Source organism: Dromiciops gliroides, chromosome 6 (assembly GCF_019393635.1).
Source record: "Dromiciops gliroides isolate mDroGli1 chromosome 6, mDroGli1.pri, whole genome shotgun sequence".
In the NCBI taxonomy this organism is placed as follows: domain Eukaryota; kingdom Metazoa; phylum Chordata; class Mammalia; order Microbiotheria; family Microbiotheriidae; genus Dromiciops; species Dromiciops gliroides.
In genome coordinates, this window is record NC_057866.1 from 271,284,578 (window position 1) to 271,296,906 (window position 12,329).

Sequence of the window (12,329 nt, forward strand, 5' to 3'; positions counted from 1 at the left end):
TGTGTCCCCCGCCCTGAATAATCTGTGATATCTGCTAAACAACAGGACAGGACGTTGGGTGAGCACTCCATCTAAATTGATCCAACAAAATGGAGTTGTCTTTGCTAACCACTGGAATGAAGCTGACTGCCAGGAAGCATCAGGCGTCCTCCTCTTCAGGGGCAGCTCAGCTGGGCCAGTGGATAAAGCGCTGGGCCTGGAGCCTGGAAGAGCTGAGTGCAGATCCGGCCTCAGATCCCTCCTAGCTGTGTAAACCTGGACAAATCCCTTTGCCCTGTTTGCCTCAGTTTCCTTATCCATAACATGAACTGGAGAAGGAGATGGCTAAGCCACTCTGGTATCTCTGCCAAGAAAACCCCAAATGGGGTCACAGAGAATGGAACACGATGGAAATACAACATCCTGTGCCTATCTCTGGACTAAATCAGTTCAGCCAGACGGGAATCTATTAGATGCCAGGTCCAGGGAACCCAGAATGGTTCAGAAAAGCTGCCCTGGTGGGATTTGCAGGACCTGAGGAGGACAGAGGAAAGCCGAGAGCTCGAATTCACTTGAGAAGCCCCCTAGAGAGACCCCTGGGTGGTGCCATAGTGCGCAGCACCTGGGCCTGGAGCCTGGAAGAGCTGAGTTCAAATGTGGCCTCAGGCACATGGGGTAGCTTGCTTCGCTGCTGTTGGCCTGCAAAATGGGGGTGACGAGTCAGCTGCTTAGAGCAGTGCGTGGCGCCAGCAGGGGTGGGAGCACCCTGGGGGGAAGTCCCAGGGTCCTCGATTTAAACTGGGATGGGACCGTAGAGGCAGCTGAGTGCGGCACTCTGAGACTGGAACCCGGGCTCCCTCGCCAGACTCTGCTGCAGTCAGGGTTGGCCTCCTGGGGAGGCCCTAAATAACACTGATGAACAGAGAAGAATTGAGCTGTGATTAATGGTAGAGATGGCATTTAGGAGAGGGGCAGGGAAGGAGGCAGGTGGGCCACTCCTGGCACTGTGGGAGCAGAGGCCTAGAGAAGGAGACATGCCTGGTTTGGCTGATGTGCAGAGTGTGTGGAGCATGACACCAGTGGGTAGGCCCCATCCTCCTCCTCCTCTTCCTCTTCTTCCTCCTCCTCTTCCTCTTCTTCCTCCTCCTCTTCCTCTTCTTCCTCCTCCTCTTCCTCCTCTTCCTCCTCCTCTTCCTCTTCTTCCTCCTCCTCTTCCTCTTCTTCCTCTTCCTCTTCCTCTTCTTCCTCCTCCTCTTCCTCCTCTTCCTCCTCCTCTTCCTCTTCTTCCTCTTCCTCTTCCTCTTCTTCCTCCTCCTCTTCCTCTTCTTCCTCCTCTCCTTCCTCTTCTTCTTCCTCCTCCTCTTCCTCCTCTTCCTCTTCTTCCTCCTCCTCTTCCTCCTCTTCCTCCTCCTCTTCCTCTTCTTCCTCCTCCTCTTCTTCCTCCTCCTCCTCCTCTTCTTCCTCCTCCTCTTCTTCTTCTTCCTCCTCCTCTTCTTCCTCTTCCTCCTCCTCTTCCTCCTCCTCTTCCTCCTCTTCCTCTTCTTCCTCCTCTCCTTCCTCTTCTTCCTCTTCCTCTTCCTCTTCTTCTTCCTCCTCTTCCTCTTCCTCCTCCTCTTCCTCTTCTTCCTCTTCCTCTTCCTCTTCTTCCTCCTCTTCCTCTTCTTCCTCCTCCTCTTCCTCTTCTTCCTCCTCCTCTTCCTCTTCTTCCTCCTCTCCTTCCTCCTTCCTCTTCTTCCTCCTCCTCTTCCTCTTCTTCCTCCTCTCCTTCCTCCTTCCTCTTCTTCCTCCTCCTCTTCCTCTTCTTCCTCCTCCTCTTCCTCTTCTTCCTCTTCTTCCTCCTCCCCTTCCTCCTCCCCTTCCTCTTCCTCCTCTCCTTCCTCCTTCCTCTTCTTCCTCCTCCTCTTCCTCCTCTTCCTCTTCTTCCTCCTCTCCTTCCTCTTCTTCCTCCTCCTCTTCCTCTTCTTCCTCCCCTTCCTCCTCTCCTTCCTCTTCTTCCTCCCCTTCCTCCTCCCCTTCCTCTTCCTCCTCCCCTTCCTCTTCCTCCTCCCCTTCCTCTTCCTCCTCCCCTTCCTCTTCCTCCTCTCCTTCCTCTTCCTCCTCTTTCTCTTCACCAGCCTTTAAGTGATACTTTAAGGTGTTCAGAACACTTAACAGTTGTTCTCATGTAGGTACTATGATTACTCCTCATTTTATAGATGAGGAAACTGAGGCAGAGAGCGGGGCCATCCCTTGGCCAGGGCCACCCGGTTGGTCACTGTCAGATTCCAGGCCCGGCCCTCTCTCCACTGCCCCATAGACGTGGTCAGCACCAGGGAGCCCCCGAAGGCCTTTTGGTGGTCACATAATTGAAGCGATCGAGGCTGCATGTGGGAGATTTTTCTGGTAGGAACAGGCAGACTGGGTGAGAAGGGGAAGAGAATCATGGCAGGGAGATGGGGTGGGAGGGCGCTGCCGTGGTATGGCTGGGCAAGTGTGGAGAGGAGAGAGACTGTGGGGAGCCAGTGGGCAGGATTGGGGAGGAGCAGCCTGGGGGGAGTCTTAGGCCTTCAAGACCACCGGGTCCCTTCTCTGGCAGAGGAGCGTGACTCGTGCCCGGGCACACAGGTAGTCAGTCAGTCATGAGAGGTTCTCCGTGGCTCAGAAAACCTCCCAGAGACTCCCCCTGAGGTTCGAATGGGGGCGGGGTTGTCATGGACATTGGAGTAGGTCTAGAGGAGGTTTGGGTTCTGCCATTGATCGGTGGGACGTCAAGTAGAGACTGACCCACAGGCCCTTGGAAAGGGCGGCTCGCTGCCCAGAGACCTCTGGCCTCACTGGTAGCACTGGCCAGGAGAGGAACTCTGTGACTCTTCACTTCCATAGTCAGCATGTAACAGCGTGTGTTTCTCTTCTTTAAATGCAGACCCATGAACACACTGACTCTGACCGGCCAGTTCAGTTTTGCCGAAGTTCACTCCTGGGTTGTGTTTTGCCTGCCTGAGGTCCCAGAAAAAGCTCCAGCTGGAGAGTGTGTGACTTTTTATTTCCAGAATACGTTCCTGGATACACAGCTGGAGAGCACTTACAGGTAAAGGCAGCACGCTGGGGGCCGCTTGAAAGGACACTGTTTACCGGGAAGGAGGGGAGGGGGCGAGCAAGGGAGGGAGGGAGGAAAGGAGAGAGAGGAAAGGAAAGAGGGAGGGAGAGGGAAGGAAGGGAGGGAGGGAGGGAGGGAGAGAGAGAGAGAGAGAGAGAGAGAGAGAGAGAGAGAGAGAGAGAGAGAGAGAAAGGAGGGAGGAAGGGAGGGAGGGAAGGAAGAAAGGAAATGAAAGAGGGAGGGAGAAGGAAGGAAGGAAGGAAGGAAGGAAGGAAGGAAGGAAGGAAGGAAGGAAGGAAGGAAGGAAGGAAGGAAGGAAGGGAAGGAAGAGAGACAGGGGAGAGGGGGGAGGGAGAAAGGAAAGAAAGAAAGGAGGGAGGGAAGGAAGAAAGGAAAGGAGAGAGAAGGGGAAGGAAGGAGGGAGAGAGAAGGAAGGAAGGAAGAGAGGGAGGAAGGAAAGAAGAGAGAGCGAAGGGAAGAGGGAGGAAGAGAAGGAAGGAAGAAAGAAAGAGAAAGGAGGGAGGAGGCGAGGGAGGGAAGGAAGAAAGGGAAGGAGAAGGGGAAGGAAGGAGGATGGGGGGGGGAGAGGGAGGGAGGGAGGAATGTAAAGGCCTTTGTTACGGATTTCCTGTGTTGCAGACTGTGCTGAGGAGCACAACACAAAGGGTGAATAGTCCCTCCTCTTAAACAGCTCCATGCCAGGGGGCTCCTATGGGAGTGTGGTGGCTGGGGTGGGATTACAGATCCTCCTATCTCATGCTAGGACAATGTCTGAATTAATGTTATCTTTGCTCTTTAAGTGAGGAGGGAGGGAGAAGGGAGGGGGTAGAAAAGGGCCAGGAGAGAGGCCCTGAGGGCAGTAACCGAGATGAGCATGGGGTGTTGGCATGGGGTAAATGAGGGGGTGCATTCCAGGCCTGGGGGACGGCTTGGGCAAAGGCATAGAAGAGAATCCCAGAGTCAGAAGAGACCTCAGAGGCCAGCTAGTCCAACTCACATCTGACTGAGAATGTCCTCTACTGCACACCCAAGTGGTCACTAGCCCTAGCTTGCGGGGCTGTAAAGCAGCCTATTCTGCTAATGAATGAATGAATGAATGAGTGAATGAATGAATGAATGAATGAATGAATGAATGAATGAATGAATGAATGAGAAGCTTTGATTAAGTGCCATATGCTCCTAGGCTAAGCCTAAAACCAAAGCTAAGATAGTCCTGCCCTCAAGGAGTTTACATCTGTTTTAATGAAAGACTTGAGAAGGAAGTTTCTGGTGAATTCAGGATTGGGGAGAATTCATTGTTCAGTTAGGTTGGGGGGGGGGGTAGTGTGAGCTGAGGGTAGAAAAGCAGGTTTGGGAGGGTCTCAAAAGCGAGCTTAGAGGTTGGTATTTCATCCTGTAGGCTGGTGGGGAGCTGCCAGAGCTTTTTTTGAGCAAGGACATGGTGTTCCCAGACATTTGAGAAGCTCATTTGTGTGTCATGTGGAGGCTGGAGTGGCAAAGGTGGGGGTTGTAGGCACTGGCTGAGCTGCAGACACCAAAGTGGAGACTTTCAGCTAGTTGGCCTGGAGAAGTATTAGTACTAATCCCATTTTGTAGATGGGGAAACTGAGAGGCAGACGTCCCAGTACATTCCTGACATTAGATAGTCAGGGAGTACGCACCATTATGCTCAGAAATACTGCAGGAGAACAGTGAGGTGACCATGTGCCAGACCCCGAGGACCCCAGAACATGGGGGGTCTGTCCTGCAGCCGTCTCTCTGATGAGATGTGGGCTAAGTCCTCAGAGTTGTTCTTTTAAAGGGAGGGGGAGGCTTGTGATAGTGGTCATGATGTTCCCAGAAGGAGGGAGAGCGAACCAATGGGGAGAGCAGGTGGATGCCCGTCAGGCAGCTTTGAAAGGAGTCAAATCTGCTTTATACCAAGGCAAGCTGAACATCCCAGAGACTCGTACTCGCATAGACAGGCCTTTTGTTGGATCCTTTGTGTATGTAAAGGTTTATGTTTGTTAAGCTGATAAGAAGAAATCAATTTCCTGACGAGGGGGCCACAAAGAGCCACAGAGGGCTTTGGGGCAGATGAATGGCTTGGTAAAAAATGATCCTTAAGGAAGATTCCTCTTAGTAAGTTAGTGCTGCACAGAAAGGATTTGAGGAGAGACAGCCTGGAGTTGGTAGGTGAGCTGGGAGGCTGTTGTCTGTCTTAATCCAGTGTGAAGGGATAATGTGAGCAAGGCTGAGCCTAGTGGGGGGAGGAATCCAAGAGAACTCTGGAGGACTTAGGATGAGAAGTGCTATCCATCCCCAGGGAAAGAACTCATGGTGTCTGAATACAGAGTCAAGCAGACTTTTTTTTTAAACTTTATTTTTCTTGAGGGTTTTTTTTTTTGGTCTGTGTTTTCTTTCACAACATGACTAATATGGAAATATATTTTGCTTGACTACACATGTATAACCTATAATTAATTCCTTGCCTTCTCAATGTGGGGGGCGGGGAGAGGGATGGAGAGAATTGGGAACTCAAAGCTTGTTTTTATGTGTAATTGGGGAAAAAATAAAATACTAAACAACAACAAAAATGCTAACCATGAAAAATAGAGAATGGGTTGGAAAGGATGGGAAACATAATGGCCATTTCTTTCTTTTCTTTTCTTTTTTTTCTTTTTCTTTTCTTTTCTTTTTTTTTTTTTTGCGGGGCAGTGAGGGTTAAGTGACTTGCCCAGGGTCACACAGCTAGTGTCAAGTGTCTGAGGTCAGATTTTAACTCAGGTCCTCCTGAATCCAGGGCTGGTGCTTTATCCACTGCGCCACCTAGGTGCCCCATGACCATTTCAAATAGGGGAGAATCAGAATTTTTGACAGAAGAAAAGGCTGCCATATGAGTGTGGTTGGGGGAGCTCATGAATTCTGTTGCAGAAAGGTTGAATGATGAGATGACAACAGAATTCTGGAAAACCAACCTCCTGGTGTCAGCTGGAGGCGTGAGCCTGAAATTCAGGTGAAAAGAGAGGACAGGAGGAATCAGCTGAGATGTCGTCACCATAACTGTGACGTCCGTGACTATGAGCCTGAACTGGTTTCCTCCTGAGCCAGAGCAGCTGGCTTCCCTGGTGGTGAGGTGGGTGGCCTGCCTTCCCCTTCCCAAGGGTTCTACTTGAGGCTCTCCTGCTAAGCCGCTTCCTCCTCCTGGATGAGAGAGAGCGCCTGGGCCAGCTCCCAAGGACACAGTACTCAACCCTCCATGAAAGGCCCGTTTCCCTCAGTTTCCTCAGAACTCCACTGAAGATGAAAACAGGCCTCCTCAGGAAAAGTAAGAGCTTGCCCACCATTTCCCCAGGGGCTCGAGCGGCAGGATCAGAAGGAGCCGACAAAGTGCAGCCAAAGATGATGGCGTCTGGCTTGAGGAGCTGATAACCACTGAGGCAGAGCTGGTAGTTTCCTTGTTGCTGTCCATTGAATGCAAGAGATAGTGATGACTGAAGTGAATAGCTGGCTAAGGTGAGGTGTCTGAGAATGGGACTTGGGTTTCTGGATCAAAGCCTGCAGTATGAGATCGGCAGATTCCTGGTCAGCGACAGATGGACAGCAGGATTAGCCACTAAGGTTCTGACAGGCCAGAGCACTGGGCTCAGTCTAATCAATAGTGATAAATGTAAAGTTATCGACTTTGGCTCAGAAAAACAACTTTACAAGTATAGGTTTGGGGTGTAAGATGTAGATAGCAGTTTGTCTAAAGATCTGGGTATTCCAGTGAACCACAAACTCAGTATGAGTTAACAGTGTTGATGTGCCAGCCAAGAACACAAGAGCAACCTTCAGGGATGCCTAGTTTTCAGAAATGCACTGGACACTGGAGGATTGTGGTCCCTTCTGTGTCCCCCAGGTTAAGGACATCGATCAGCTTGAGGATAGTCAGAGGAGAACAAGCCAAGAAGGGACGGGATCTGGAGACCCACCATGTTGTAAGAAGACCAGCACAGGAACCAGGCTTGTTTGCCTGGGGAAGAGGAGGCTCAGGAAGGACAGGAGGGAGTCTTCAAGTGTTTGAAGAGGGGGTAGAATTGCTACATTTGGGCACAGAGGGCAGAACCAGGGGCCATGAGAAGTGTTGGAGTCAGATTGTCTGAATGTTAGGGAAAGCTTCCTAACAATGAAAGCAGTTGGGCAGGGGCAGCTAGGTGGTGCAGTGGATAAAGCACCAGCCCTGGATTCAGGAGGACCTGAATTCAAATCTGACCTCAGACACTTGACACTTACTAGCTGTGTGACCCTGGGCAAGTCACTTAACCCTCATTGCCTTGGGGAAAAAAAAAAGCAGTTGGGAAGGACCATGAGCTCCCTTGGGAAGTGGCGGGCTCTCAGGCTTCAAGGCAAGCCTGCGTGTTCACTTGTCAACTATAGTGGGGATTCCTTGTGTCCATGGACTGGACTAGTAGGCAGGTAAGGTCCCTGCCAGCTCTGAGTTCTAATTATGTGAAATAAACCTAGACCTCTTCTGGGATTTTTAGGTCTTCCATAATCATCTGTCTACACTGAATTGTCCAACCCTATTTCCCCAGTAAGATGCTCCTTTAATTAGTGCTGGGCCTGGAGTCAGGAAGATTTGAGTTCGAATCCAGCCTCAGATACTTATTAGCTGTGTGACCTTGGGCAAGTCACTCAATCTGTTTGTTTCAGTTTCCCTCATTGTAAAATGGGGATAAGAATAGTACCTTCCTCAGGGTTGTTGTGAGGACCAAATGAGCATTTAAAAAAAAAAAATTTAAAACACATTTCCATGTTAGCCATGTGTTGTAGGAGAAAAATCAGAACAAAAGGAAAAAATGCAAGAAAGAATAAACAACAAAAGTGAAAATAGTCTGCTTTAGATTCAGACTCCACACTTCTTTTTCTGGATGTGGAAGCATTTTTCACCATGAATCCTTTGGCATTATCTTGGATCCTTGTATTGCTGAGGAGAGCTGAGTCTATCCCAGTTGAGATCCTATTTTTAAAGTGCTTTAGCACAGTGCCTGGCACATAGGTGCTGTAAAAATGCTAGCTGCTGCTGCTGCTGATGTCGTCGTCGATGTTGGTGTTGTCATTGTCTGTCGTCTTTGGTCTGCACCTTCTAGATCCAAGTCCTATAAACTTCATCAGTTTGAACTCCACTTCCTCTTGTATAAAATGAGTTTAAAAGTAATTGAGCTTCTGTCCACTTCAGGGTTGTGGAGCTAGTGCTTTGTTAGCCTTAAAACATTATAGTCGTGGGAAATGTTTCTACACTTGGCTCCATCTCCAGGCTCTTACATGTGTGCTTCGGCATTCACCAGATATTTATGTAGCACCTACTGTGTCTGGAGTATTGAGCTAGGTCCCTTGGGGAGACCAGCATGGAAGAGAGCCTGTTGTTGTCTTCCTAGGAAATGTGTACTTTGGGACCATTCAGAGAATTCTCTTGGAAGATACATTGTACAGGTGCACCAGGAGCCCAAGAAAAGTTGTTTCTGCATTTCCAGGGTTGGGAGAGATCTCCTGTGGCTACATAGAGGAATGAGGGAAGGCTGGAGGGAGGGAGGAGGGAGCATTTGAGTGATGGGTAATGAGTGGAAAGGTGGAGTTTGGGGCAAAGGGAATTTAGGGCAGACAACATTCTGAAGAAAGGAAATGAGGGGAAGTTGGGTCCTAGAATGTAGTTCAGATTGACTGTTGCATAGGTTATGAAGGGAAGTATTGGGATTGATGTCCAGAAAGGAAGAGTTGTTCTCTGAATGACAGGATAAAGAGTTTGAAATGTATTCTGTAGGATTTGGGAGCCACTGAAGGTTTTTTTTTTTTCTTTGTCTGTTTGTTTTGTTTTGTTTTGGTTCTTTTTGGGCAGGACAATGAGGGTTAAGTGACTTGCCCAGGGTCACACAACTAGTAAGTATAAGTGTCTGAGGTCGAATTTGAACTCAGGTCCTCCTGAACCCAAGGCCAGTGCTTTATCCACTGCACCACCTAGCTGCCCCCTCACAATTACATTTGCATTTCTTTAATCAATAGTGATTTAGAGTTTTTTTTCATATAACTATAGATAGCTTGATTTTTTTCTTTCAAAAACTGCCAGTTCATATATTTTGACCATTTATCAATTGGGAAATGACTTGTATTCTTATAAATTTGACTAAGTTCTCTATATATTAGAGAAATGAGGCCTTTGTCAGAGAAACTTGCTGTAATTTTTTTTCCAGTTTATTGTTTTCCTTCTAATCTTGGTTTGTGCAAAACCTTTTTAACTTGATGTAATCAAAATTATCCATTTTACATTCTGCAGTGTTCTCTATCTCTTGTCTGGTCGTAAACTCTTCCCTTATTCATAAATCTGACAGATAAAATATTCTATGCTTCCCTAATTTGTTTAAGATATCATCCTCTATGGCTAAATCATGTGCCCATTTTGATCTTATCTTGGCATATGGTATGAGATGTTGGTCTTTACCTGGTTTCTATCAAACTGCTTTCCAGTTTTTCCAGCAGTTTTTGTCAAATAGTGATTTCTTGTCCCAATATATTGGATCTGTGAGTTACTAGATTGCTATGGTCATTTACTACTGTGTATTATGTATCTAATCTTTTCCACTGATCCACCATTTTGTTTCTTAGCCATAGCAGATTGTTTTGATCATTACCACTTTGTAATACAGTTTGAAATCTGGTACTCCTAGGCTACCTTCCTTCACCATCTATAAAATTCCTATGGTGAGAATACTTGTCTTACCTTCCCCATGGGATTGTTGTGAGGGAAGCACTTTGTAAACATTAATTTGCCATTTATTATTATTATTACTATTATTGTGTGTCATGATCAGAACTGGGCTTTAGGAAGATTATAGATCAGAATGTGCTAAAGATGGATTGGAAGGGAGAAAAGACAAGAGAAAAAGAGATCATCAAGGAGGCTCATGCAGTAGTCCAAGGAAGAAAAAAATCAGGATTTAAATGTGAATAGTGGCAGTGGGGATGAGATGAAGCATCAACAGAATGTGTCAGCTGACTTGGAAGAGGAGTTAGTGATGATCCTGTTGTTCTAAGCCCGAATCAGATGATGATGCCATGGAGGGGTAGAAAAAAGAAGTAAGGAGAAGTGGGTTTCTTCTAAGAGAGGAAAAATGGAGGATTTTGTTTGGGATATGTTAAATGTGAGCTGCTCCTGGGACTGCCACATGGATGGGTTTAGCATGCTTGGGAGAGGAGTCAGCACCGGACATGTGGACTTGGGAGCTTGTGTTTGTGGAAGAGGTTATGAAAAGTGTGGAGAGCTAAGAACAGAGACTTGTGGGATGCCCACATTAAGAAGTGGGTTGAAGGAAGAGGAGCCAGCAAAGGATCCAGAGAAGAGTGGCTCGAGGGCCGCAGTGGCGATGAACTGGAAGGTCTGCAATGCTGTACCACTGAGACTTTTTTTATACCCTCAGAGGAAACTAAGGCTCATTGAGCTTGGGATTTACCCAAAGAGACACAACTGTTAGGCGGCAGAACCAAAGGGAAACCAAGATTTTCTGTTAAAATCACTAGCAAGATGAAAAGGACCTTGTGTCCAAACATTTATACAAGCTCTTTTTGCTGTGGCAAAGAACTGGAAATAGAGTAAGGACCCATCCTATAGGGAATGGCTAAATAAATTATGGCAGATGAGAGCACTATAATATTATTGTGCCTTAAGAAATGGTGAAAGGGAGGGCGTTAGAGAAACCTAGGAAGACTTGTGTGAACTGATTCACAATGAAGAGAGCCACGCTGGGAGAATAAAAACATTGTGTCAGAAACACAACAGAACTCTTATTATGCTAGGCGTCACCACGATTGCAGAACACTTATGATGAAACTTGTGCCTCACATCCTGACACAGGCAATGGACTTAATGCAGAACAATTCACATGGTTTTGGACATGGCTATTCTGTTGATTTGTTTTGCTTGACCATACTTATTACAAGGATTTTTTTTTCCTTTTCAGTTGGAAGGAAAGGGAACTAGCTATAGTATTGCTAAAATAGAAGAAAAGAGGGTCCCTGAAGCATTTTTCTAAATGCATGGATGAGGGGCAGCTAGATGGAGCAATAGATAGAGCACCGGTCCTGGATGCAGGAGGACCTGAGTTCAAATCCGGCCTCAGACCCTTGACACTTACCAGCTGTGTGACCCTGGGCAAGTCACTTAACCCCAATTGCCTCACCAAAAAAACAAAACAAAACAAAACAAAATGCATGGATGAGAAATGAAGGAAGTCTAGAAGGAAACAGACAGAACAGCTTTGAAAGTGACATGCCGAATTCATTGCATAATTTTTTAAAAAAGCAAACTGCAGAGGCTCATGGTTTCCTATCTAATCCTTTTTTCTGTTCTACTTATATGTGGAAATGTTGATTGGGGGGGTGTAGATTTGACATTTTAGAAAGTACTCCATAAAGAACTCATTGTCTTATCCATCTATCCAGACCTCCATTTGGCATGTAAATTGTTTTCTACTGGAGTCCACATATCTAAGTATTTGCACGTGTATACACAGATATATGTGCATACAAACACAGACATACAGTGCTCTCAGGAGTACAAAGGAAGAGGCTTTTTTAGGAGCTACTTGTATGGCAGACAAATTGTGGGGGGTGAGGATTGATGTGCTGCTGAGGTTGTCATTAGTGAGCTTTGAGAGGGCACTTTCAGCAGCATGATGGGGGCAAATACTCCCCAAACCTGAGAGTTGGAAGTCCCCTCAGAGGCCATCAGAGGTCGGCTTGGTACCTCGTCTCCAGCAGCATCCACAGAAGGCCCTCCCCCCTACTTCCAGTGAAGTTGAATGTTGAAGGGGAGAGATGAGAAGGTAGCTTGGAGGGAGAGGTGGGGGGAGGGGGGAGGGGGGAGGCAGGGAACTGGATTGCATTTGTAGAAGCCGAGGGTGGAAGGGAGGAGAGTCATTGATATGGAACAGGCTGAAGATGGAAGAAGGAAGTGGGAGGGTCACTGATGAGGGACCTGGAGTAGAATATGAGGTCTGAGGGCACATTTAGGGAATGGTCATGAAATGGAGGAAAGGTGTGGGAAGGGGACTTTTGGGGGGAATGAATGAATGCATGCATGCATGCATGCATGCAACATTTACTGGCCTCTGCCCTGGGGACACAAACAGAAGAGTGAGCCACCCCTGCTCCCTAGGAGCTCCCGTTCTGATGGGGAGGACAACACATAGGACAACACAAAGGTTTTAGCTGTGGCTCAGCTGAGAAGGTCTCATGGCTCTTAGGGTGCAGTGGCTTCTTC

General features: G+C 47.7%; 1 protein-coding gene across 1 annotated transcript in view; it reads left to right on the forward strand.

Moving 5' to 3' along the window:
- Positions 1-12,329, forward strand: part of BBS7 (Bardet-Biedl syndrome 7) — a 56,932-nt gene that overhangs the window by 38,036 nt on the left and 6,567 nt on the right. The window contains exon 15 of the mRNA XM_043973384.1: positions 2,882-3,046. Within this exon, the coding sequence (XP_043829319.1) occupies positions 2,882-3,046 (165 nt within the window). The remainder of the gene's footprint in view (positions 1-2,881; positions 3,047-12,329) is intronic.